This window comes from Carassius auratus, chromosome 16 (genome assembly GCF_003368295.1).
Source record: "Carassius auratus strain Wakin chromosome 16, ASM336829v1, whole genome shotgun sequence".
NCBI classification, from domain to species: Eukaryota; Metazoa; Chordata; class Actinopteri; order Cypriniformes; family Cyprinidae; genus Carassius; species Carassius auratus.
This window is the reverse complement of record NC_039258.1, coordinates 1,348,543-1,374,777: the sequence shown is the minus strand read 5'-3', so window position 1 is coordinate 1,374,777 and position 26,235 is coordinate 1,348,543. Positions and strand designations below refer to the sequence as shown.

Sequence of the window (26,235 nt, the reverse complement as noted above, 5' to 3'; positions counted from 1 at the left end):
CCGATCACACGCAATCACTCTTGCTTTGTTGGAAGTCGCATGAAGATCTTTACATACCAAAGACAGCATTCTGCAGCGCCGATAACCTGCTGTGGAAGTACATGAGCAAGAAATGCACTGCTGTTCATACCACACATAATTATTTGTGATTAAAGCCGATCCGACAGCCTCATTAAAACACCCCAAACCAGAGTCATTTAGTGCACAAACCCAGTGTGAAAGCAAGTCTGAAAGTGAAAAACTTCAATGTATTACCAGTTTATTTCCAGCTTTGCCAAGTAATCAGACAGCAGGATTCTTCGGCACATATGCTGCAAGCTGGATAATGAATAAGCATCAAAAAGGCGGCAATGAGAGATGCATATATCTTTATTGTACCAATTACAAAGAGATCATCTCTTAAGCTCATTATAATGGTTTCTGTTGGAGGTTAGAGATGGAGAAAGGAAGATGCATCACTGTTTTGTCTCTTTAGCTGTTGTGGCCCTGCAGCGCCTCTGCCATGAAGAGTTTTCCGAGGTTCTGCGAGGTGAACTCCTTAATGTTCTGACAGTAGTTGTTGATTTGTCCTTGTGAAGAAGCAGAAGGAAACAAATTAATTATATACAACAAGCAATATTGATTATTCAACTGGAGCGACTATTTACAGCCAGGAGTGAACAGCAATGGTCTGGAGAATCCAGACAAACCACAAGAAAATTGGCGTTTGACAGCAGTTCCCAATCCTGCACTGCACATTTTAACCCTCTGGTGCTCTTTGGTCAGTTTGGACTAAAAATGCAGTTTCATTTTTTTTCTTCAGTACTTCAGAATGCTATGAAACTTTGTAAAGGTTTTGGCACTTATGTGAACACACACACACACACACACACACACACACACACACACACACACACACACACACACACACACACACGTTTGTTTTTGTGAAAAGTGGGTTCATCCCATAGGTGTAATGGTTTTTATACTGTACAAACTGTATATTCTATGGCCCTACACCAACCCTACACCTAACCCTAACCCTCACAGGAAACTTTGTGCATTTTTACTTTCTCAAAAAAACTAATTCTGTATCATTTATAAGTGTTTTGAAAAATGGGGTCATGGGTTATGTCCTCACAAGTCACCCTCTCCTTGTAATACCGGTGTCATACCCATCTCATTATACAGAGTTGTGTCCTGATATGTCACAAAAACAAGAGCACACACACACAAAACAGACATCGACATCATTTTTAAAACAAAATAAATTTTTAAGATGTCAACCTCAAACTTGGAACAGATTTTGTTCAGATTTTTGACTTTGGTTTTCTTGCGGTTTCGGAAAATATGGGATTTATTTAAAATTGAAAAAGAACATAATAGGGACCCTTTAAAGTGTGTGTTTCAAAGCATTCAACAGTTCAGGTTTAGTCTCAAAAAAGTGGCTAACAGATGATAAATGGATTATAATGGCAGCATAAACAATTTTAGTATCCCTAAAAATACAAAATATTACATAAAAACATTATTAAACTAATATAGTACATTTCGTTTAATCAAAATAAAGGTAATTTTTGACTGCCTCATGAGCAGCACCAGAGGGTTAAATCTGACACACCTGGCTCAGGTCTCAGAGCTCTAAATGAGCTTACCATAGAAATCAGGTGTGTGGACTGAGGAGTACATCCAAGGTTTCTCTATTTATACATTGTTTTTGCAAATTCTAAAATGTCATGGTAATGGTATTTAATTGGCTAACAGATGTGGTTTTGTGATAATTGACTTGTAATGGCCTTAGTGCATCAGGGCTTAGGGCTGAAAATTGCACACACACAAAAAAAAAATCCATAATGTTTCATGGAGTCATTATGTCATGGAGTTTCATAGCTGTAAAATTTCCAGATCTTAATAAAAAATGTAAAAATAAAATACTATAAATAGTCATATTTATGATCATTAATAAATGTGTTTTTGTACAAACAAACATTTACCAAAAATATATATGTAAAAAGTTGCCAGCAAGTTTTTTTTTTTTTTTGACGGAACTTTCTCCCCTTTTCCCAAAGTGCGTGTCCAACTAGGTACTGGCTCAACTGGGACAGCAAAGAAGAAAGAAAAAAATATATAAATTATTATTGAGCCCTGACTACATGTAGAAATGGACAAAATTAAACTTAATTAAAGAAAATGAATCATGTTGATGGGGGACTATTGACAAGCTTAGTACTTAATCATCCTCTTCAGAGATGATGGTTGTCCAATAGAAAAGGCCAAATCTAGCTGCGACTCCATCGTGATTAAAAACATGGTGTGAAGATTTAAGACCTGCAGTTATTCCCATTCCCATTTAAACGGATCCATTCATTGCTGGTTTGATCAATTCTTTTAGACAGAGGACTATAAATTTCCAATGCCCTGCAGAATATGCTGGAAGAAAAAGTCATTTAACTGAAGGTACCTGCGATGAGGAGTGTGTCCATGCGAGCAGGCGCCTGCGGAGGTTTGAACATCTTACTGATGTCTTCTTCCGGTAACGGAGGCTCTCCACGACTCTGCCGCTGGGCGTTTTCCTGCTGCCTCCTTTGGAGATACTAGAGGAAAAGAGTGTGGAAAAGAGGAGAGAATGAGTCGAGGAGAAACTAGAAACTTTTCATGGAAGAACTTGGCGTGACCCAAGCAGCATCAACAAGACAAAAGGTTTTCAAAGATGAAAACTGAACCAGAATGGAATAAAGAAGGACTGCAATTCCAAACAACAGTGCTGGCATAAAATAGCCACATCGCTGGCGAGTTCAGAGTGTCATCTGAAGAGCAAGTAAAGAATACAGATGCATTTCTGCCTTGAGGATGACTGCATGCTGTGATGCTGTGCAATGGTCAGAAATCACATCTATTTGACCAAGACCTTATGACAAGTTGTGACTACATTTTAAGTCTTAAAATATGTGTAGACCAAAAAAAAAACTGTTATTGAAAAATAAGGAATAAACAAGCAAGAAACAAAAAAATTAAAAATAAAAAGAGCAATAAGTAAAAAGAAATAAAAAATATTCAAAATAAATATTCATAAATAAGAGAAATAAATAAAAAATCAACTGCATAGAAAAGAAATATGAGAACAGGAGAGAAATGAAGAAAAGAAAGAATAAATAGAAACAATTAAACAGATAAAATAAATAGAACAGAAAGAGGAGGAAAAGAATGCAAAAACATGACAACAATTAGAGAAATGTGGACAAACATAAAAACAGAAAAAATAAAAAAGAGAGATGTGAAGAAATAAAATCAAGATAAATTAAAGGAGAAATTAAAAGGACAATTAACTACAGATTATAAAGGTACAAATATAATTTTTTTAAAATAGTAGAATAAAAGTTACAAAATTAAAGGAATCAATAAATAAAAAGAGAAATGTATAAATTAAAATAAAAAAGAAATAAAAAGAAATGCAGAGAAAAATAAGACATTAAAAATAAATAATAGAATAAGGAAATAAAAAAGAATAAAGTGAGATAAAGAACTATAAATTAGAAATAAAAGAGGAGATTAAAAAGGATAATAAAAAAAAGAGAATAACAACAACTGAAAAATAAAAAGCAAAACAAATCTATAAACCCATAAATGATATGAAGCAGCTTTGTGTTTAATCCACAGGTTAATTCAAAATTCTGCATTATAGAAAAAAAGAACATATCCACAGTGTTAAGGTGACATACCACCCACTGCTGACAGTACTTCAATGTACAGGTTGATCTGACATATCTCAGCACAAGTCCTCCATCTGCCCTAGTTTTTTCAAGCTCAACCATTCAGGGTTTTTCTTTGTGCAGTAAATCACACTTTAATATATGTTATATTCATAGAAAAAATGACGAGTGGAACTCGTATCCTATCTGAGTTGGTGCGACTTATGTCACCGTTGAGGATAGCGGCCATTTCTGTTGAAATTAGGCATATGATTTAGGAATGCAAACTGCCAACACAGCGGCAATTCTCTTTGATATTAAATGGTGATGGATGCGGGTCATTTGGTTTATATGGTTCACCGGGGGACCGGCGCGCACAAGGCTGTGTGGAGGCGGAGACAGGAAGGATATGATCGATGACAACAGTAATTACGGCAGATTTCAGCGTGCTTGATATAGGAGCCGTTGTGGTGACCTGATCGTGACCAAGCCGCTGGGGTCTGGCCTCATTTACGGCACTTTTGAGGGCACCCTTTAAATTTCTTTGAAAGGATCAACCATCCTGTCAAACAGGAAGTGCTAACGGTCTAATAAACACTGAAGTCTCACTGGAGAAACATCCCCCTGATTGCAGAGTGCATTTTGTTCTGGAAGAAAGCAATGTTTTTCAAAGTGCTAATGAGGCAAGTGCATCAGGCAAAAGGCGAAGAGAAAAAAAATTCTATATTTCACAAAAATAAAAGCCATTTCAAAACCAACCACGATTTAAACCAAAAGAAGTTGTTTAGTAGATTGTCTCAGGTGCTCTTTTTCATATAATAAAAGTGAAAAATGGTTGTTTCTCTTTACAATTCTATTAGAGAAAGGAAAACAGATCATGTAACAGCAGTCTTATTTTATTATTAAGAATATACTATTTTTATATTTATTGATATTTTTAATTCACTTTTATTTGTATATTTTCATGTTTCATTTTTGTTTAGTATTTTTGTGTGTTTTTGTCATTTTTACTGGTCTTTTTAAAAAAAAAACATTTCTATTTAGAATTATTCCTCATCTTGAGCTTCATTATTTATTTATTTATTTTCTTCACATAAATTTTATTTTAGCTGTCAAGGAAACATTTCTAATGCGGTCCAGCTACAAAAATGACAAAGCATAACAAAAGTACCATTAAGACACTTGTATATTTTCTTGGGAATATAGTTTTAAACAATAATTTTATAGTGAGATCAGTGTTATTTTATCATTATGCATGTACTATTATAGTATTTATCAATATTTTTAATTAACTTATTTTTTATTTATTTCCAGGTTTCATTTTAGTTTTTTTTTAATTAGTAACTAATTAACATTTTCCATTGAGCTACTTTCTCTTTAATTAACATCTGTAGGCTTTGTTCACTGCTGAAGACCATCACTGATTTTTCTGATTTCCTATAGCTAGAGCATTTCCACCTGGGAAGAGCAACTCTCCAGGGTAGAGAACAAAAACAGAAACAAACTTTGACAAATGTGCAACCATTCCAGCCGATTCTATCATAGTCATAGCTTGATGACATGTTGTCATGGAGCGACTTGAAAAATAGGGTTCGGCATTATCTGATTTCAAGGGTGGCCTCTCTTCAAATGATCCCGTTGTACTTAAATAAGGTCAGATATAACACAACTCCATACAAAATGAACCCAGAAGAGTCCAGTACGATTTCACGCTCCCCTTTCTGTTGTCAGGTGGTGCTCAGAACTCATGTTTACAGAATGCCTGCAAAGCCAAAACCTGACAATGTCAAGGGCATTTTGGCCGATTTGTCAGCCTTGCGAAATTGATAAAATTATGATTCTGAAGCAGGTAAGTATTGAAAATTAAATGGCCCTCCTCTAAACACTAAATATCCATCATTTGAATTTAAGTTTTAGTAATTATACTATTATGTTTTTTTTTTTTTTACTTTTTTCAACATTTCTATTTAGATTTAGTTTTTTTTTTAAATTCATTTTAGTGTTTATAAAACATATTTTGTTTCAGTTAGCTATTGAGGCAACATTTGTAATTTATTCATAATTATATTTTGCTTCAGTTTTATTTAAAAAAAAAACAAAAATCTATTATCATTTTAACATCATCATCCTCCAGGAAGTGACATCATTTTGGAAGGAAAAAAAAACTATTACCATTTACTAACGCTTGTAAATTTGTATGTATATTCATTATCAAGTATAAAGTTTATGCATCTGAGCTTGACCAGACCATATTTCCCAAAGTCCTTAAATTGCATAACTTCAATGTCTCCATATGCATGATGAACACTTCATCTTGCACTAGCTCTTTTCTCACTCTTTGTTGGTTTTACTTTCAAAAGTATTGATTATGAAAAGCAGATTTTGAACACTGAATGCATTAATATAAAAGCCTCTGCATTTTCTTCAAGAGTACACGTGCATCCAATCAACCTCTTCTGGACCTGCGCTCTTATTCTGTAATTACACATTTCAGCCACTCTAAACGACAGCTCTGGATGAAACCACACTGCAGTGCATGCGTTAAAAAGCCAATTCATGAGAGAGCGACGGCGTATCAGATCAGCACCACAGAGGAAGAAACAGATGGGAAAAAGCAAATGTACCTGCTGCTTCTGCTGCTGCTGTTTGCTGAGGTTGCGACAGTACGTATTGTACTTGCCGATATCTTGGCTCATGTCGTCCATGCGGTCCATCAGCAGCTGAAGGCTCTTTTCCAGGTGGTTACTATGGCAACAGATTGACAGATGGTTTAGTCAAACAAAGTTTGCGTAGTAAACGGATGACTGCACATCAAAGTGTAATTGCTCCACAGTGATCATCTTCTCAATTAAAAACCAAAGATGACAGTAGCATGATGTTCCTGATAAGGATGTCTATCTGCTCTGAATTTACATGGATGAGGGAGAAGTCTAATTGTAGCATTTGCTGACTTACAAGTGGCCACCAAATATAACCTTCTCCTGGTAGATCGTCTCCATTCCAAACCCTATGTAGGCAGCATATTAGAAGGCTGTGCCAATGCTGAATCTGTTCCAAGTGCTACATATGTTGCTTTCAGACAAATTCTAAACAATTGCATGCATGCTTCATCAACAAAGCAATCCCATAATGCATTAGTTGTTTTACCACCAAACCAGAGTCAAGTCTGCCAAGCTCTTCAAGTGAAAATCATTATTTGTATGTCATTCAAAGTTAGAGCTTGTAGTGATGCCATTTCAGAAAGAATGGTATCTATGTAGGCAGTATGCAGCAAGTTGGCTCGCTAGGGTTTGGAACGGAGCCATTCTACTTCGTACTGTAATTCCCCGAAAGCCAGGTGAATCACTTTATTAATCAAGATTAGGCTTCCGAAGACACAGTCATTTCCATTTTTATCTGGTGACAACGTGCAATCACAAAGCCCTCCCGAGAACATTTTGGAGCGTTAGGTAAAAGATGACACCACTGACACTACTAAACACACTTTAAAGATAGTAGCACGCAGTTGCAAACTGGATTTAACAAGTTTAATTGATACACTGTAAATATGATTGTCATTTTAATGGTAACAGACTGTAATAATACCACGGTAACTGGTCAACGGTAAGTTCGCTTACAATATTGGGAAATATTACTAGAGCAGTAATAGATTTAAGAAGATATTCAATGTCATTTTACAGTAAAACACTGTTAAATGTAGTCCTTGGGAGTTTAAAAAGAACAAGCCATCTTATAATTTACAGTGAAACACCTTAAATTGACGTTCAGAGACATAGTTGTGACAGCTCACGAGGATTTTTGTTTCTTATAGGGATGTAACGATTAGCCGCAAGCCAGTTGAAAATCGATTCAAATGTGTGATTCAAATCGGTTGAGATGCTAAAAAAAAAAAAAAAAAATCGCGATTTTGTTAGGAGTAGGAGTTTATATGAATGTATGTTTGAGGGGAACTTACAGTCTTTAAAAAAGTTTAGATGGTATTTTTTCTTTCCATCTTGCCTCTGTATAATGCATATTAAAGTTCATAAGTGCAGTGCTGCTTTGTTTACAGCGGAAAACAAGGAAACGCTTTAAGCGCCAACTGCTGGCAGATAGTGAATCTGCGTCTCGCTCAGCTCGTCTGCTGTTTCTGTTTCATGCAGATATTTTTTATGTATGGTTTCATTCTGTTAAAGTCAAACCATTCTGTTTTTGCTTCAAATTTCTAAATTAATTTAATTTAGATACAAAACTGCTCACGTTGCATGTATGCAGCATCTTTGTTTGGATCATGATTAAAATACAGTGGTTGCCTCTAATTTTAAATGGAAAGAGCACAGACAAAGCCTAAGAGATTTCTTTTATTTGTGCACTGTATTTAAATTGTCATTTAGCAGAGTCTTTTATCCAAAGCGATTTTACAAATGAGAATAATAGCAGCAACCAAATCTATCAAAAGAGCAATAATATGCAAGTTCTATATTATATATAGTATATATTTATAGTGAACATATTTCAAATTCACAAAGACACATGCAGTATTATGTCCAAGCAATAATAAAAGGACACATTTAATTTAGAATTTGTCTCAAATCTAATTTTGTTAAAAAACAGTGAATTGAATCGAATTGTGAGTTGAGCGAATCGTTACATTCCTAGTTTCTTACATATGATGTAAACTGAATATGTATTACATTATTTTATCATCACATTACCATGATGGTGTTTATTTGTTAGACACATGCATCTTTTCATTTACATCAGCTTTTAGAAGAGCTGTTTTGATTAACTGCGATTCCATCGAGTGACTTTCTCCTTACCGCCTATGTTTTTATTGTGATTGTCAGTGTAGTAATAAAAAGTAAAAAAAACTGATTAACGTCATTTGGTATTTTAACATTAAGTTAGTGAAATTTAATTCTGTAAAGCATAAGTATAAGTATATATCTCTACACAATTTTCTTTTTACCATAAATTTCACAGATACGTTTTTTATAGAATAAAACAAATTAAGATCTAGAGATCAAGCAATGCTCGTTTTAGAAACTAATTTTAAAGTCAACAAAGAATAAAAAAATCTGTCTCTATACATTCCTCATTTCATTCCAAACCTTTCTTTGACTTTCTTCTTTGATACATTATCTTAGCCGTTCTTTCAAAATAAGTAACTATTATTGAAGATGCTTCTAAAAGCATGCAAAAATGCCAAATATCATAATAATGCTTTAAATGACTCATGTACTACATTCCAACTCTTCTGAAGATCTACGAAAGCTTTGTGTGACCAGAAGACCACAATTTAAACCATTAGATCACTGCTTGCCCCTGTAGAGAGCCGTTATTCATTGTGACCAAATCATCTCAATCATTCAGAGCGAGCGGAATCAGCCAACTCTATGGAAATATCCAACAATCAAGCAACGTTTGGTTCACAAAACTTCTTTCACTAAATCTGCCAAGGAGATAGATTTAATTGTAAGCTATCGCATGTCTTCAGTCGACTCGGAATCTAATGCACGAGTGTATGGAGCGCTTTTGCATCCTTTAGCCCACATTTCATCGTAATTGGCTGAAAAAAAAAAAGTGACCAGCAGAGTCTTCCTGCGTTTCACAGGAAAAAGCAGTACTTTGGAACGACATGATGGCCAAGCAAATGAGGACAATTTTCATTCCTTTACCATTCATCATTACATGCTTTCAAGTCTCTGTGTTTTTGGAGTGACACATCTGCTCTATAGACCTTTTGGTATTTGCCAAGAAAGGAAAGGACATCTCTGTACACAGGAAGACCGAAATTACATGCTGAATACATTATCATTATCTGCGTGCTGATGGGAAGGCTGAATGATTTCACCAGCAGGGCCTATTAAACACACTAACTCCTGGGATGTTCTGAATTACAAATGAAAGACATACTCAAAATGGCAAAGATTGTGCCGACTCATAAAGCATTAACTATAAAGACCAAAACACCTGCTCACATCCCAAGTATTTGGTCTATCAATTAGTCTGATTCAGAAGAGGGGCCTGAACAGCTGTGGCTTCTGGGGGAGCATGAACAGTCAGAAGAAATGACATTTCCAGTTCCTACGTTCATTAAAGAATTCATTTTCCATTTTAAAATAAAGAGAGCTCAATGTGCTATGTAGATCAGAGATGGGAGATATAGCTAAAAAATAAAATAAAAAATATTTTTTTTCCATCCTTTTAATGCTATTCTATATATATATATATATATATATATATATATATATATATATATATATATATATATATATATATATATATATATATATATATATATATATATATATATATATATATATATCTTGGTATTTATCTGTATGCTCCGAAAAGGCTTGAAAGGGTGATTTCTTTTCAATCAGAAAAGCCAAACAGCCATTGTAGCCTCAATATGTCTAAGACACAAACTAAACTTCTTTTAAAATCTAGTTTAAAAATAACTGCATGTTTTCCACTCCATTTTTTTTCAGTAAATGTGCACAAAAACACTACAGTTTAAATGCTTAAATAACTGTTTCAACTCTTTTGTAACATTATAAATCTCACCTTTTTGATACATTTTTAATGCATCCTTGCTAAATAAAAATATTAACATTTTCATTTTTAATTTATATGCCCTAATATAACAAGCAAAAAAATAACAACAGTACTTATCTACAATTAATTTGTTGTTTTTTTACATAACCTCTATTAACATGTTTTTTAATTGAATTAATAAAATAAAAAAAAGACTGAAACTGACAGTTTGGACCAGTTCAGAACAATAAAATCAAACAAATCTTAAATCAGGAACATTACATATTTTTCAGATTATCAAAACCAGTATCATTAACTATTAAAGTGGTATAATTTACACACAGAAGTCTTAAAGGTACAGTAGCAAAACAGCCCGAGCCATAGTGAGGGTGGAAAATATACACGCTAAACAAAACGGCATCATTTCTAGTGCAAGAATCCCTGGACTTGAAGAGAAAGAGAGAGAGAAAAAATTAATTCTGTAGAATGTGTCTCTGTTATAGACTCTAATCTTTCCGTTTAATATACAGTCTCTAAACTACTGGTCATATTAGTTCAATAAAAAAGAAAGAAAGAAAAAGAAAAGAAAAGAAAATTCATTCTGAATGTAATGAGGCTCATTTCTGGGAACTGCTCTCCTGGAAACGGACTCGACTCAATCTGTAATAAAATTCCGTTGAATCTAACTGGATAAGCCAAATTAATTTAGACGAGAAGACTATTTGCAGGAGAATAAAACATCCAGCTCCAGCTAGGAGCATAATGATGGACCCCCGAAAACTGCATTTTAGGTCAGCGGCTCTTATTTGGTGAGCCACTGGGTAAAAATGATTTTAAATGCAAATAAAATGAAACTAACCATTTCATTGTGCACAATAAAGAGGTTTCTAAACTTTTCAAAGGCATCCCTATCAGTGATTCTTGACATCCGGTCAAACCCCCCAGTATTTTGGCACAGATTCAGCTATGGTTTGGTTATATAGTTAATACTAACACAACATTAAATGCAAAACCAATTAAGAGCCAGCTTTTGATTATTCTGGCAAATGATGCTATACTAGATGCAAAAGACATAGCTGTAATGTTTGTATTTGTATTTGCCTGAAAGCAACTGAATTCAAATGGAATAAAAACCACTGTTTGCAGCATTTCTTTGCTCCCAGAAGGCTGGTTTTATAACGGTTTGGTTCAGGCAACACGCAAGTCCTATTTGGAGTGTCAAGATTAAACTGTGCCGTCAGGGCTTGTCAGCGTGTATTGCATTTCCTCGGTCAACTTCCTGGGCGAAACAGAGCCCAGGCAGAGAGGCTTAAAAGACACGGCTTGACCAGATGAATCAGCAAATGACAAATCTTTTTCTCAAAATGGGAGCGCTGGACATAGAGGTCAGGGCAGGGTGATTCTGACCTGCTTGACAGATTGAGCAGCTCGTGCTTGTCAGCCACCGTACTCTTCTCTTGCAGATCCAACAGGAGCACGTTTATGAGATGAGAGTTCTTGATGACGATGGGGACTTCCTCGAACATGTGCTCGTAGCCAATGCAAGCCTTCTTCAGCCTGAGAAAAACAAGACACGCAGAGTTACAAAAAGCCTTGTGTATCAACAGCTAAATATGAAGACAACAGTGTTTTAACTGCTAATATTATTTAAAAAGATATTAACACTTATTCAGCAAAGATGTATTGATCAAAAACAGACATGTATAAGGTTACAAAGACTTCTATTTCAAATAAATGCTGTTCTTTTGAACTTTCTATCTGTTTTCAGCATTAATAATAATAAGAAAAGTTTCTTGAGCAGCAAATAAATAAATAGATTTTTTAAATAAATATAAACAAAACATTTATTTTAAGATTAATAACATTTTGACTGTATTTTTGGTCAAATAAATGCAGCCTCGGTGAGCAGAAGAGACTTTTAAATACATAAAAAAAATAAAAAAAAAATAAAAACCTGCAGACCCCAAACATTTGAAGTGTAATGTTTTTGTGTGTGTCCTCATTATGACTTCCCATCTTGTCTTTCTTTTTAAATAAATAAAATGTATGTATAATATGTATAATGCATGCATGTATGTACAGTTTCTGTGTCCCTAATACCACTTTGCATCGTGTTAATCTTTTTTAAAATAATAATTAAATATAAAAATAATAAATGTTTAGTTTTTGTCCTCAATGCCACTTGCCATCTTGTTAATCATTTAAAAAAAAAGAAAAAAGAAATATAATGTAAGGTCTGTGCCCTTGATACCACTTTCCATCTTGATAAACTAAAGTATAAATTAATATGTGTTAATTAACACACACACACACACACACACACACACACTCATACATATTATAAATAGCTAAATAACTAAGACAACAAATCACAATTCAGTTTGAAAATATTAAAATGACCATCATCACCACTGGTTGCATTCTGAATACTGAGTGATCAAAAAAAAAAAAAAAAAAAAAATACAAAAATAAAAAGTGTTTAAATCTACAATTTTAATTTACCATTCATTTAATTTTACTTTGCAATTAACATCCATCTCTGGTGACTGAGCGGCCAGCAATAAATACAAGAGTAAACAGAGTCCTAAAAGTTTTTTATGATCCAATCATTCAAAACACTGAACGAATACGGAGCACTTTTAAAGTACTTCTGATTTCTTTTTAAATGCTAATGCACATTGATGCATCCCAAACAAACTCTGCCTACTCACATGTCAATCATCCAGTGCACTTAAATAAGGGTTTTAATCTTTACAAAGAAAATAATGATTCACATCAAAAACATTTGAAATTATGGTGTTGGAAGCATCATGTGTGCATTGAGATTACTATTTGAGAAGCAGTGTGCATGCTTTTTATGCTCTCTCAACATGCAACATACACTGATGCAATGAGAGGACATGAACACCGAGACCCCCCCTCAATTCAATCAATGCAATTCAATGAGACGCACGTTATTACCAGATGTAAATGGCGATCTGTCTTTTAGATGAGCACTCGTGTCATCTCATCTCTAGAGCAGTTAGAAGGGCACTGGACCCGCTGGCCCAGGCCACGATCTGTCATTTCAGTGAGTCGTATGTTCTGCAATTCAAGCTGAATTGCAGAAAATGATGGAGGAGCAAGAAGAATGTTTGAGGAATATCAATATAGCGCTGCCTCGGAGACCCTGAGCACAGATTGATATTCTCTATGAATCTGACAAGCGATCTGTATGCATCATTCACAATGACCCACCCGTATGTTCACTAGACAAATAGAGGCTTATTTTCATAATCAATAGTGTTGCTCTCCTTAACTAGCTGAATATTCAAGAAGCAGCCTCGAATGATGAGCACCAATCCGAGGGCGCTGGCAGATGACAAGGTCACAACAGGCCACTGGAACAGTTCTGATGTCAACATAAAACAGTGTTAACCACATTACATCTTTAATATTTCCTCAACTGAATACAGATATTCTCAGATGTCAGTTAAAAAAAAAAAAAAAAAAAAAAAAAAAATTATATATATATATATATTTATAATAAAAAAAAAAGACAAGAGCATGGAAATACAATTAAATGATGTTAAATTTCATAAAAAAATGTATAAAAATAATTAATTTAATTTACATATACATTTTTTTATATATTAATTTAAGAAATATAATAAGTATATGTATAATATAATTCTATAAAATCTGTGTTTATAATATTTCAAATGTTTTTATGTTTATAATTTTTGGTTTTCCTTTTTTATCTTTATAGTTTTTATTCATTGTTAGTTTGTTATTTTAGTACGTGATGTTAAACTCAATTAAAATGAGAAATGTTGATTTGGCAACTAGTTGTTCTTCATATTTTAAATATTTTAATTAATTTAATTTTTTATATAAAATGAAATAAAAATAATACAAATGCATAACGTTTTTATGAATTATTAGTTTGTTATTTTAAATCAATATTTATTTTATTACTGTTTGTTTGTTCGTTATTATTATTACTATTGTTATTATTACTACATTAAATTGATAAATGTTTCCTTGGTATCCAGCTGAAATATGTTTTTAATATTTTCATCGTGTGTTTATTTTATTTCAAGTAATTTGTTTTTTTATCCTCCAGCAGATTACAGATTGATTCATTGAAAAATAAATGCAAAAGCAAATTTCAAATGACCAGAAAAATATCTGAAAATACATTGAGGATATAGACAGATTGCTGATGTGAAAAGGGCCGCCGTTTTGATGAAAAGATTAAAATGATTTGGAAAAAGGTTCAAAGAAAGACGAGAAGCAGAAGCTCTGTAACACACATTAATAAAGCAAATAGGATTGACTTTGATTTGGTGTTGACTTTAATGCATGGGTGTAGGCTCTTTACCCGCAGCTAACCCTACAGCGCTCCAGTCCCCGAGCGAAAGACTTCACGCCGCTGTTTTTCTCACAAGTCACTGCTTTGCTGATACATTCCCCCATTAGGCTTATGTCTAGCAGCAATTTAAAATCAATTACCATCTGCCGAGAAGCCAGTTAGGTTGTAAACTTTGTACATTTGTTTGTTTGGCAGACAGTGCTGACTACTCCTTCAAAGACGCCCCATCGTGACGAATAAAAGACCCTCACTGATGCTCCTTCTGAGCATGGACGTGTTGAAGAATGTTCTTATTAGTGACAGATTAATGGAAACAGGAAAAGGAAGTGACAAAAGGCAATGGAAGTGTGTCTTACCCCTCCGGAGAGAAGTCTTTCTCCTTGCAGATCTCCATTAGTTTGGGGGTCAACCTGTAGGCCTTTAGACAGAGAGAGCCTTGCGCGGTCTTGATGGGATCTATGAAGCAAAAAACAGCACAGATGTAAGCTAGATTCACACGTGTGCATATTGTGCATACAAGTTTGCCATTGGAGAAAATGCAGAAAATACAGAGTGACCTGCAGAATCCAGACATAAAAATGAAATCTATTCCATAACGTGTAATGTCATGTCACTTCACCAAAAAGGACAACCTGTCAAAATAAAAGTTCAGTTTAACTAGAATAATATGGCTTAAATTAACTTGAATAATAATAATAATAATAATAATAATAATAATAATAATAATGCAAAATTTTTGTGATTTAATTATAACAGTCAAGTTCTGTTGTGCAGCATTTCGGGAAAAAAAAATTAACACTTAATTACAAATTAAAAAATAAATTCAACTGTTAATTTTTTACGTTTATTTGAAAAAGTTTTGGGGAAATAAATAAATTGTATTTATGAATTCAGTGAATTGGACATGCTTTTTGATAATTTAATAAAATTTAAAGAAAAATGCAATTTAGAAAACTGAAAACACAAGATTTGAAGAAAAAAAAAAGAAAAGAAAAAATAATTTGAGGTAAATTAAAACATTTTATATGCCACTACAGTTTTTTTTTTTTTTTTTGCTTTTATAAACTAAATGTTGTTAAATTGCATATGTTTGAAGATAAATTAATTAAGACATTTCTTCTTTTTATTTCTAAATCATTAAAACTTAAGTCTAGTTAGGGAAAAAATGGGATACAAATTTAAATGAAGGAAGGAAACAATTCGGTATTTAATGAAAAACATGCTTATAATCAACATTTCTTTTGCTTTATCTGCAATACTGGATGGAATGTTTTTCAATGCATTCTGGTTTGCCTGCACAAAAGAATGTATCTGGTAAGTCAAGGTGAGCTTCATGCCTCTTCAATCAGGGAAAAAAACAAACTTTAGTGCAACATGTACATATTCAAGATATGCATCTGTTGCACATAATGAAAGGTGTGATAAAATCACTGTTGAATGAACATGGCATGAATGAAGGTAGATCTATGAAACAACTGAGCTTATATAGAGCAGCAGTACATCACAATATCATTAGGAAGTGTTTTCAGTAGCATTAAATCCCAAATATAATTCTGCATGGTTGAACAGTACAAAGGAGTAATTTCTCCAGCAACACAGACTGATGACTTCATCATTGGCTGATACTGATAATTATACACCATTATACTTTAATCCTTTGAAGATATTCAATAAACCACTTCCATTCAAAAGTTTGGAATCACATTTTGAATGGAGTCTCTCTTTTACTTCTCCTAACAGAGGAAGCATTGAATTGACCCAAAACGATGCTAAAGCTGAAATTAATAATTACTGTTCGAAATAATGGCATTTTATTCAGTCTTAACCTGCATGTGGCATCATTCCAGTCTTCTCAGAAACCGCTGTGACACCTCATCCTTACAAAATGACTGCTAATCTGCTACTACAGAAACATTTCTTATTACCTCAGCTCTGTTCGAAATGGTTCTGTGATCTAATGAAGTGTGGAAATGGCAATACAATGTCTTTTTTCAGATGTTGAAATATTAAGTACACTTTCTTTTTTTTTTTACTCCAAGTACAATCTTGGTTTCAAAAAGAAACTGCTTTGGTTGTCTGCATATGCAAGCGTGCATCCGCCGTCTCTAACCAGGACAGAGAGATGCACAACAATAACCACATGTAGATCAGAGTTTGTAGTTTGGGAAACATGCATCCCAGCTCCTCGGCTGGAAGTTTGACTGAACAACACGCTAAACATCATCCACTTGATCTATAGACGTGAAGACTCGAGAGACGCTGCAGCCCTTTTCAAGCTAACAAGAAGGTTCAAAAAGGCTTTAGATAGATAGATACAAAGATAGAACACAGAATAGAAGCAAGAAATGCCCTACAAGCCAATTACAGCTACCGGAAGCACCACAGAAAGCATTAGATGAAACATCACCTGGACATCAGGGGTGCAATTTTCCGTGAAAAAAGGATGGAGAAAAGCAGCATGCACGCACAATGATCCAGGTTCAATCGTATTTAATGTAAACAGTGGCCAATGGTGCTATTTTGCTAGAAAGATGGCAGAAATCACAGGTTGTGGGAAATACAACGCTTATTTGAAAGTACATTTCCTCTAGAAGCAACAGCAACATCCATCCATAGAAAAAATAAAGAGAGAGACATGTATTATTAAAAAAAAAAAAAAAAAAATTTTTTTATAATTTATATTTATATAATTTATGTCATGTCAAATGAAGTTAATGCTTAAGAAATTAATATTGTAATTGTAACTATAGAAATACAATTGAGGATAATTTATATTAAGTAGCCTAATTAATAAATTAAATCAATAAATATTCAAATTGACATTATTAATTTAAATACGACATATAAAATGAAGCTAAATGATACTAAAAAAAAATTTTTATAATGAAATATTTGATAATTTAAATGTATATATATTTGAAAGAATAAATAATAATAGTTTTATTAATTTTACCAGAACGGTTCATGTAAAAAAAAAAAAAAAGTTACAGATTTTATTTTTTTGCATAAACACTGCACATCTTAAAATCAAAGTAATGTTTAAAGAATACAGCATTTATTTTAAATATTCACTATACCATTAGAAATGCATAAGGAAACTATTTAAACTAGTCGAATCTAGTAATACAACTCGTCTATTTATAAAGCCAAATAAAACATGCATTAAAATAATAATAATATTCACAATGTGCTTAAATGTATCAAGCAAAATCACAAACACACTGTGAATATTCACTACATCATCCAGCTTTAATAATTACTGTGGTGCATTTTAAACCACCAAAACAGAAACTGGTTAGGTTTAGAGATTATTATAATTATGAAACATGAGAAGCAGATGATCTTTAAATAGTGTCTTTGAGAAGAGGAAAAAGCTTAGATAAGCAATACATGCCTTTAATGGTTGATCTGCAATGGGAACAAGGTGTATAACAATAAGAGAAAGGTCACAGAGTTAAGCGCCATTAAACAACCGCTTCTGTCCCGCACCTTCAAGACATTTATATTCACTGGGCAGATAACCAATCTCAGGCACGAGGGGCAGGAGGTCACGCAGAGAAGCCTTTTTCCCCCTCTTTCATAAAGAAATCATCGACTGCAGGTGCTGTCAGTTTTCATAATCAAGCTGCGCCAACCACAAAAGCTCGCCATTGCTTTTAGTAAGAGAGTTGTATTGAATTAATGTGCTTGTCAAAGAGTTGTCAAAGGCTTTGAAGTGTTCACACGGGCCTTTATCAGAGCTGTCACTCACATCCAGCCCGCAGAGGGGTCCTGCGTACTTTAAAAATGTCCTTCCTTTGCCAAAGGTAAGTCCATCTTGAGTCAAGGGTGGCCAGTTTAAATAATAATACATAATAAAACTGAAGCCAATGCAAACAAAACGTCAAGATATTGGATTTTAAGTGTTTTTTAAACCTAATCTAATGTTCACATTGTTTCCAAAACCTAGCTTAAAATATAGAGCGTGGCACTTGCAACTCCAAGGTCATGGGTTTGAAACACAGGGAATGCATTAACTGATTAATGTAATTCATCTCGATTAATAAGCATCTGCTAAGTGCATTTTAAGTGCATTAAAGTCACACAAGATAACACAATGCATTTTCACTAAAAACTGTAAGATCTGATAAACTGACATTGAAACGGTCTTAAACTGCAAGACATCTTTCCTCTAAATGCAGACAGATGTGAGCAGATTTTTATTCAGCCTTTAAATGTATGAGCTTGCATTATAATGGAAAACGTTAAAATAATAATTAAAAAAAAACTTAAAAGGATCCAACACAAAACTACATAGAGGTCATGGGTTTAAATCATAGGCAATGCATGAACTCTATGCAATGAAAGTTGCTTTTTATAATGTTTTTGCTAAATGCATAAACACTAAAAATGGGCAAATATTACACTATTGTGCATAAAATTGCTTTTATGTCTTCTGAATTGTCACTGTGCATTACATCGCCTCAATGTCACAAGATATTTTGCAGAGTTTTGTAATGTACTCAAATGCATTTTCCTTCAAAATGCAGTTAATTTAATAAGGATTGCATATGATATATTATCACCTTGCATTAAAAAAAATCTAGAAAAAAAAATCCTTGAATCAAACTAAAAAACTATGGGTCAAAGGTTTGAATCACATGGGAAAGCATTAACCAGTGAAGGCAATCTAAGTCAATTTATTTAAATAAGGATAATATGTCTGCCAGATGCATAAAATGTATTTAAAAAAATCCACAACCTTAAAGTCATGTCTTGTAAAGTACTAGAATGCATTTTTACTCAAAACACAGTTTACTCTAGAATCAGATCTGCTAATTTGTCAGCTTACATTAGCAATTAAAAAAATTCTTGAGACAAATAAAAACCTAAATGTGGAGTTCATGGGTTCAAACTGATGAATGCAATGTTCGTCAGTTTATATAAATATAAAAGTTAAAACATCTGCTAAATGCATAAAAGCATACATTTAAATATTCTATTAAAGTGCATGAAATCCCCTTTATGCCACGTCTTGTAAAGTATTAGAATTTTCACTCAAAGTGATAAATGCAATGCGAGTCACTTCATATAAATATTAACATAAAAGCACCTGTTAAATGCACAACTGTTAAAAAAAAACTGCCTAAGTGCATAAATCGCCTTGAAGTCAGGTGAGATTTCACAATGTCTTTCACAATGTCGCAGTGCATTTCCACTCAAAACAGTTTTCTCAATAAGGGTCAGATTGGCTACGACTAAAACTGCAGGACTTCTTTCCTTGGTATGCAGAGAGATGTGAGCAGATTTTTATTTAGCCTTTAATATATCAGCTTGCATTATTGATGGGTTTAAAGGGGGCATGATTAAATATAAAGGACGGCACGGCAGTGTGGCAGTCGAAGCTGTGAACCGTGTGTTGAATTCAGGGCAGAAAATACTCGGGTTCCTGAGTACACCCTTCACCCAACATTGTCCTCATGCAATTTACACTTATGCATTTGACAGAGGCTTTCATCTGAAGCCACTTGCATTGCATTCAAGGCATACATTTTGCAAGTTTGTGTATCATACACTTGACCTTGCAATATGCTTTACCAGCTCAACAACAACCACAAGATACTTTAATCCTCAAGACAGCAACAACTTATATATAATATAAGTTCACCGAAACAACAAGAAAGCGGTCCATTTAAAGCTGCAGTCGGTAACTTTTGACGCTCTAGCGGTTAATAAACAGAACTGCTTGCGTCTTGCGGAAGAACATTGTAGCCGGAACTACTTCTCTCTGTTTATATCTATGATGAAACACAAAGGTACTGGGTTACTCCGCCGCGGTACCCCCGAAGAAATCTAAAATAGTCCGAATATAAACACTTATTACAGGTGCACCCTAGTGATTCAGGACAAGCTAAAAACACGGTTTGGAAAATGGATTCATGGTGTACTCGCTTATTATATTCATTTTTCTACATTTTGAACACAAACAAAGTTACGGACCGCAGCTCTGATTGATTGATTTATTACCGGGAGCGATGTATTCCTGCAAATGGCAATAGGACACTGGGAGGAGCCAGAGGAGCTTGATTATTATCACAGATTATCTGTCTCATATTCTACTGTCAGGACATAATGACAGGTTTAACAAATATGTAAAAAATATATTTTTACAAAAGTTACTTACTGCAGCTTTAAAAAAGCAATTAATCTGCAACATTGCAAAAGTAAAGTGGGAGCATGGAAAACTACCAAACTTTTTTTTATACCTGATAGAAATAGTTGATTCTAACTCTGATTCTAAAGACATTTAAAATGTTATTATTGACCATTAATATGTCTGTGGGTCAAAAATAAAACTAAAATTAAATAAGAACTATGTATTTTATGACACTGACTGTTTAAAAAAAAACACGCAGATGTGGTGGATATGATGCGTAACACAAGTACCTTATTCAACTGCTTAAAATGCATTTTAAAATGTAGTCTTGTATTTTAAGGTGAAGTCTAATTTCTCTGCCACTTGTTTAAACAGAAAAACATCTTGTCTTCCATTCTAACTATTCTTTGCTAATCTATTAGGTGGTGTCAAGGTAAAATTCATAATTCAGTGTGTTTAAGGATTTTTTTTTTGAATTACAATAAATGTTTACAACAATAATATTTTAGTCTTTCTACTTAAAATTCTCATTTAATTAAATGTATCTAATTTTTGTTGAATGTCCTATCAATTTCTGAGTGAAAATTGCTAGTATTGAAATAACTAAGCAGAGTAAATGTATTTAACAATAATAATAAACCTTGAAGAGCATTTATATTTGCATATTCTAACATCCAAAGGAAGGTTAAATGCTGAACGCGCGGCTGTGAATGCACCGTGGGCATCTTGTGTTAATAACTAATGAGGCTCACCATAAATAAGCACCACAGACTCTTCGATTGCATGCTGGTAGCTGAACTGTGAGTCCAGCAGGGCTCGGCTGACAAAAGAGCCGTAGTACGTGGACTGATACCAGCCGACGTGGAGATGGTCGATGTTCACATGCCGGAGACTTCTCATCATCTCCATCTGGTATTGAACTGGAAAAGATGAAGAGAGAGAGCACAAGAGAGAGAAGATGAGTTTCTATCTGCTATATGAGAAATGATTGAGCTGGGTAAAGAAAGTCTGACATTTCCAGGGCCGTTCATTAGTCAAAGACATCAAGCTAGTGCATCATGGGAGAGCATCAGAGTGAGGAGCTGGAAGAACAATGGCTGGGTAGATTCCCAATATCAAATTTCCCCAGTGCACATTCAATTCAACCACGCATAATACTAATGCAGTGCCTTCATAACGGTGTGTGATGGATTAGACACGGTTTCATCTAACATTCTTCATTATAACTCGCCTACATCCAGTTATTGTACAGATATGAAAAAAAGCAACTAAAAGAGATTAGACATGTTCAAATCAGCTGTACAATGCCAAAGGAAAAAAAAAGTGAAGAAGTTTTCTTTGTTTAGCACTTTTCCCAAGCCAAAGGTCACTTTACATTAAGCTAAAAACTATTTTAGTTTAAAATTTACATTTTTATATTTCTAATACTTAATTTATTGTAAGAATAATAATGCTGTGTTCTTAAATTCTTCTAATAAGTAGATTACATTATTATTATTATTATTATTATTATTATTATCCTCATCATCATCATCACTATCATTATTATTATCATTATTATATTTCTAATATAAATGATATACATTCTGTTGTTGTTGTGAAAATACTATTAAATAAAGAGTACTTGAGAGGTTTGTTACCACCACGAAATACAGTAGCACACAGTTATGTTCAACAAAAAAAAAAAAAAATATTTACTATTATTTTAAATATTACTTCATTTAAATATTTAAATACAAATTTTAAAGCTTAAAAAAATCATTACAAATATATAAAAATTTAAATAATATCTAACAATTATAATTAATTTTAAAATAATTGTTATTTGTAAATAATAAAAATGTTAATTTAATAATAATAATAAAAAATCATATGAAAAACAGACTACATGAAAAAAAAGAACAAAAGCTACTAATATTTAACAAGTAAAACTTTTACAGTTTACAGTTACACTCTTATAATGCATGCTATTCCGGAGTTTAAAAGCAGAAACATGAAGCGTGTATCTCAGATAAAGCGCTTACATTAATTCTTTCTTCCAAACAAGTGCTACTTGAGCTGTAAAGTTGTCAAAATCATGCTTTCAGCAGTCGGACTACATTTCCAGGCAGATGAACTTTAGTTATGCAGATGCTTGCCTTAGCAAACAGCGCTAATAAACCCCAGCAGCACACCTCCTAGGAATACTACATCCTAATCCGATAAGTCTCAATACAAATTTTAGGTGCACTCTCTGTAAAAAACTGCAAGCCTCTGCAAGTTTGCTCGAGTGATCTGGCACAGCCAGACAGGAGAAAAGAGAGAAGAAGGGCAGCAGATTATGGGGAGAGATGTCAGCTCTTCAGAATGCCGGGTGAAGAGGGGACAGCGGTGAACTTTAACAAGGATTTACACAGGGACAGCTCACTTTCGGCTAGAGGAGACATCTGCAGGAGAGGAGAGAGGCAGATGAATCGCTCTGAACAAACGAGGCAGACTCCACACCTTGACTCAGATGTAGCTGCTTATAAATAAACCCTACTGGGAGGCAAGCAAATGTGCCACGCACACTCCAGGAGACAGCGTTAAAGAGAGTGGAATTCAAGTCGATTCAAATCCATGCACTGGGGAAAGTTTAATTGCCTGTGCCAGCTTTTCCAGGCAATTGGAGAAGCAGGATAGAGAACCGTGGGATGAGGAATGGTTGGGTCGCCTCCTGTTGAAGAGCAGGATCCTGACATGCTGTCACCACTCTGTGACTTTATGGGATTCAAGCACCACTGGATGAAAGCAAAAGAAAGGAAATTGCCTTGAAGAAAGAAGCACCTGTCTAAAGTTGTTGAAGTACCGTGTTTTTCTCCAGACACAGGACGGGACTGACAGTTATCTACTCAAACACAGATCTGCTCATGCAATTCTTGGGCAACATGTTGCAAGTCTTGTTGAACATAATTATGTGTGCTACTGTATTTCGTGGTGGTAACAAACCTCTCAAGTACTCAAGGGAGCAATAGAGTTAACCTCAATAGCCAGGGTCAGTAAACCTGATGCGTTACTCTGGCAGCTAGATATAAACAAGTCGACTTGTTGAGCACATTTTCTTTAAGTGTTTGATCTGCTAATACAGTAGTTGACCTGAAAAAAAAAAAAAAAAACTGGACATACAAGACTATTTAGACTAGAGACTGACTGCTACTGCTTTATTTTATTTACTACTTCATTCACAACAACAACAAAATGTATACCATTTATATTTATTAGAAGTATTATTAGAAATAATAATGATAATAATAATAATAATAATAATAATACTAGTGATGATGAAAATAATAAAAAGAATAAGAATTTTTAGAAGAATTTAAGAACACAACATTATTATTCTTACAATAAATTATGGTATTAAGTATTATAAATATAAAAAATTTAATTTTAATCTAAAATAATTTAATTTAAAACAATAACTGCTATTATAAATTATGTAACTATTTAATTAATAATAACAACTAACAAAAATAGGCACTATTTATAGTAGACAACTTAGAAATATATTATTATTATTATTATTATTATTATATTTATAAAATAATGTTGTTTTAGGCTTTGTCAAATGGTTAAGATGCACATCAAAATAGTTTTTATTATTATTATTATTATTATTATTATTATTATTATTATCATCCAGATATTAAATAATAATTCAGGCAATACATTATTAATTTTGTGCCTTTACCAGTGAGCAATGTTTTGGGCACTATTGTTTTTGTAATCACTTATTTAGAGAATAAATATTAAGAAAACAACAACCAAACATTGGTTAAATAGACAGTATATCTGCATTAAATCTAACTTATATGGTGAGAAAGCAGTGGGCACTTGAAATACTCCGACACTGTTCAAAACACAATAATAACAAAGAAGTTGCTTGCATACGACTAGAAGTATTTCACTCGACTTGCACAGAGTATATTCTGTGCCTTCCCAACATTACAGTCTCAAGTTGGAAGAAGGGCATTTGGAAACAAAACAAGATAAATCTAAAAACACACAACAATTACTCCAGACTGACTGCATCTGTATGTGGACTGGCAAACACTCAACAGGTGTTTCTGAGGCCCACCATCACTACAGCCACAAGATGCAGCAAATCTGCACGGACACAATATTTCACCAAACAAAAAAAATCTCCTCAAATATCAAGAGGATTATGCCTCAGAGTTCGCATGTGTACAAAAGACAAACTCAAGTCTAAAATTGGTGTTGGCTTAAGAAAAACCATATCAGATGAGAGCCCTTAAGCATAATATTTCCCAGCGGAGACGGAAACGGTTGCCTACACAACTCCGTGCGGGAAAACATGGACAAAACACCAACATAATGCAAAACATTAGCTTGCCTTAAAAGCACAGCCGCTCTTGTGTCACAGAGCCAGCTTGATCAAAGCACAATACAGTGGAAGAACTATTCTTCATTTCCGTTCCATGCTTCAAGCAGCACTCTCGGGTCTCAGCAGCAGGTGATATTCCTCCGAGAAGAGCACTTCTACCAATCGTGCGGAACAGCGCACCGGCAAAACTCTTCCTTTTGCTATTCCACGTCCATCCCATTCCACTTCTCTGAAGGCAGGTGACTGACAGCCTACATATCCAGCGGTCGGTCCCGGAGCTGCGTGCGCAGAATAAATTCAGCGCAAGCGTTTGCTTTGGCAAATACGAGCGTGCCCACCAGGCCTAACAACTAAATTCATCACTGCTAGGTCCTGACAGGCGACGCTGAATATGAATGAGACGCTGAGATGTAATTTGTTCCGAAACTCTTGGTTGGCTTCCTCCAAGCGAATGCACAAGGGGGCGACGTTTTAAAGAACTAAATTGAAGCCAAACAAGCGATTCAAATCTTCAAGCCTCAAAATAAACACTCTCACGGCCCCGCTTCCAGTGGAAAGACAGCTCTGCCACAGTAAACAATCCCTACAGTGCTGTAAAAGCTGATAGGTATGAGGCAATACATTCAGCTCGAGATGCAATTTGCATTCCCATGGAAGCCTCACAATGACACTTTCCTCATATGAAACCCTCTAAAAATACCCATGCTAAATGAGGCACGGATGAGAGGACGTTTACGCAACTTTTACAATAGTCACCAAAGGAAAGGTAAAGCATGAAATACCGACTTTATGTCGCAACAATGAGCACAATGGCTTTTAAACCTCCAGTAGTGCGCGCTATGTTTTTTAGGGCAGAAATCCACCATCTAACATGGGATGCAAATGCATTAGTCATCGGTTTCAAAACAAAAAAAGGAAAACACTTCAGAGCAAGGGTGCTCCCTTCGCATAAATTACTTTTGAACAGGGGTATTTCACGGCGATAACTCTCTCCCTTGATCTTCACATAAAGCCCAAGTCTCATTTACGGCCGAAAGCTGGGATTGCAATGCATTGCGTCCCATTGTTGCGGTGGCTAAAGGTTCTCATTGTGGCTGTATAATTCAAAGGCTTTTGTGCGCACCCGGGACTTGAGGGTCGAACCCCACCCGAGCCGAATTACTTAGACTCTGTTACGCCACCACGGGAAGGACCA

General features: G+C 34.3%; 1 protein-coding gene across 2 annotated transcripts in view; it reads right to left on the bottom strand.

Moving 5' to 3' along the window:
• Positions 1-351: 351 nt before the first annotated feature.
• eif3ha (eukaryotic translation initiation factor 3, subunit H, a) overlaps positions 352-26,235 on the bottom strand; it is a 53,735-nt gene continuing 27,851 nt past the window's right edge. Inside the window, exons 3-8 of one of the 2 annotated variants that reach the window (XM_026283239.1) lie at positions 21,430-21,597; positions 14,898-14,997; positions 11,595-11,744; positions 6,293-6,413; positions 2,441-2,573; positions 352-569 (exon numbers count right to left, since the gene is read on the bottom strand). In XM_026283239.1, coding sequence (XP_026139024.1) covers positions 472-569; positions 2,441-2,573; positions 6,293-6,413; positions 11,595-11,744; positions 14,898-14,997; positions 21,430-21,597 — 770 coding nt within the window. In that variant the 3' untranslated portion in view covers positions 352-471. The remainder of the gene's footprint in view (positions 570-2,440; positions 2,574-6,292; positions 6,414-11,594; positions 11,745-14,897; positions 14,998-21,429; positions 21,598-26,235) is intronic. The other variant, XM_026283240.1, reaches the window with a different exon arrangement.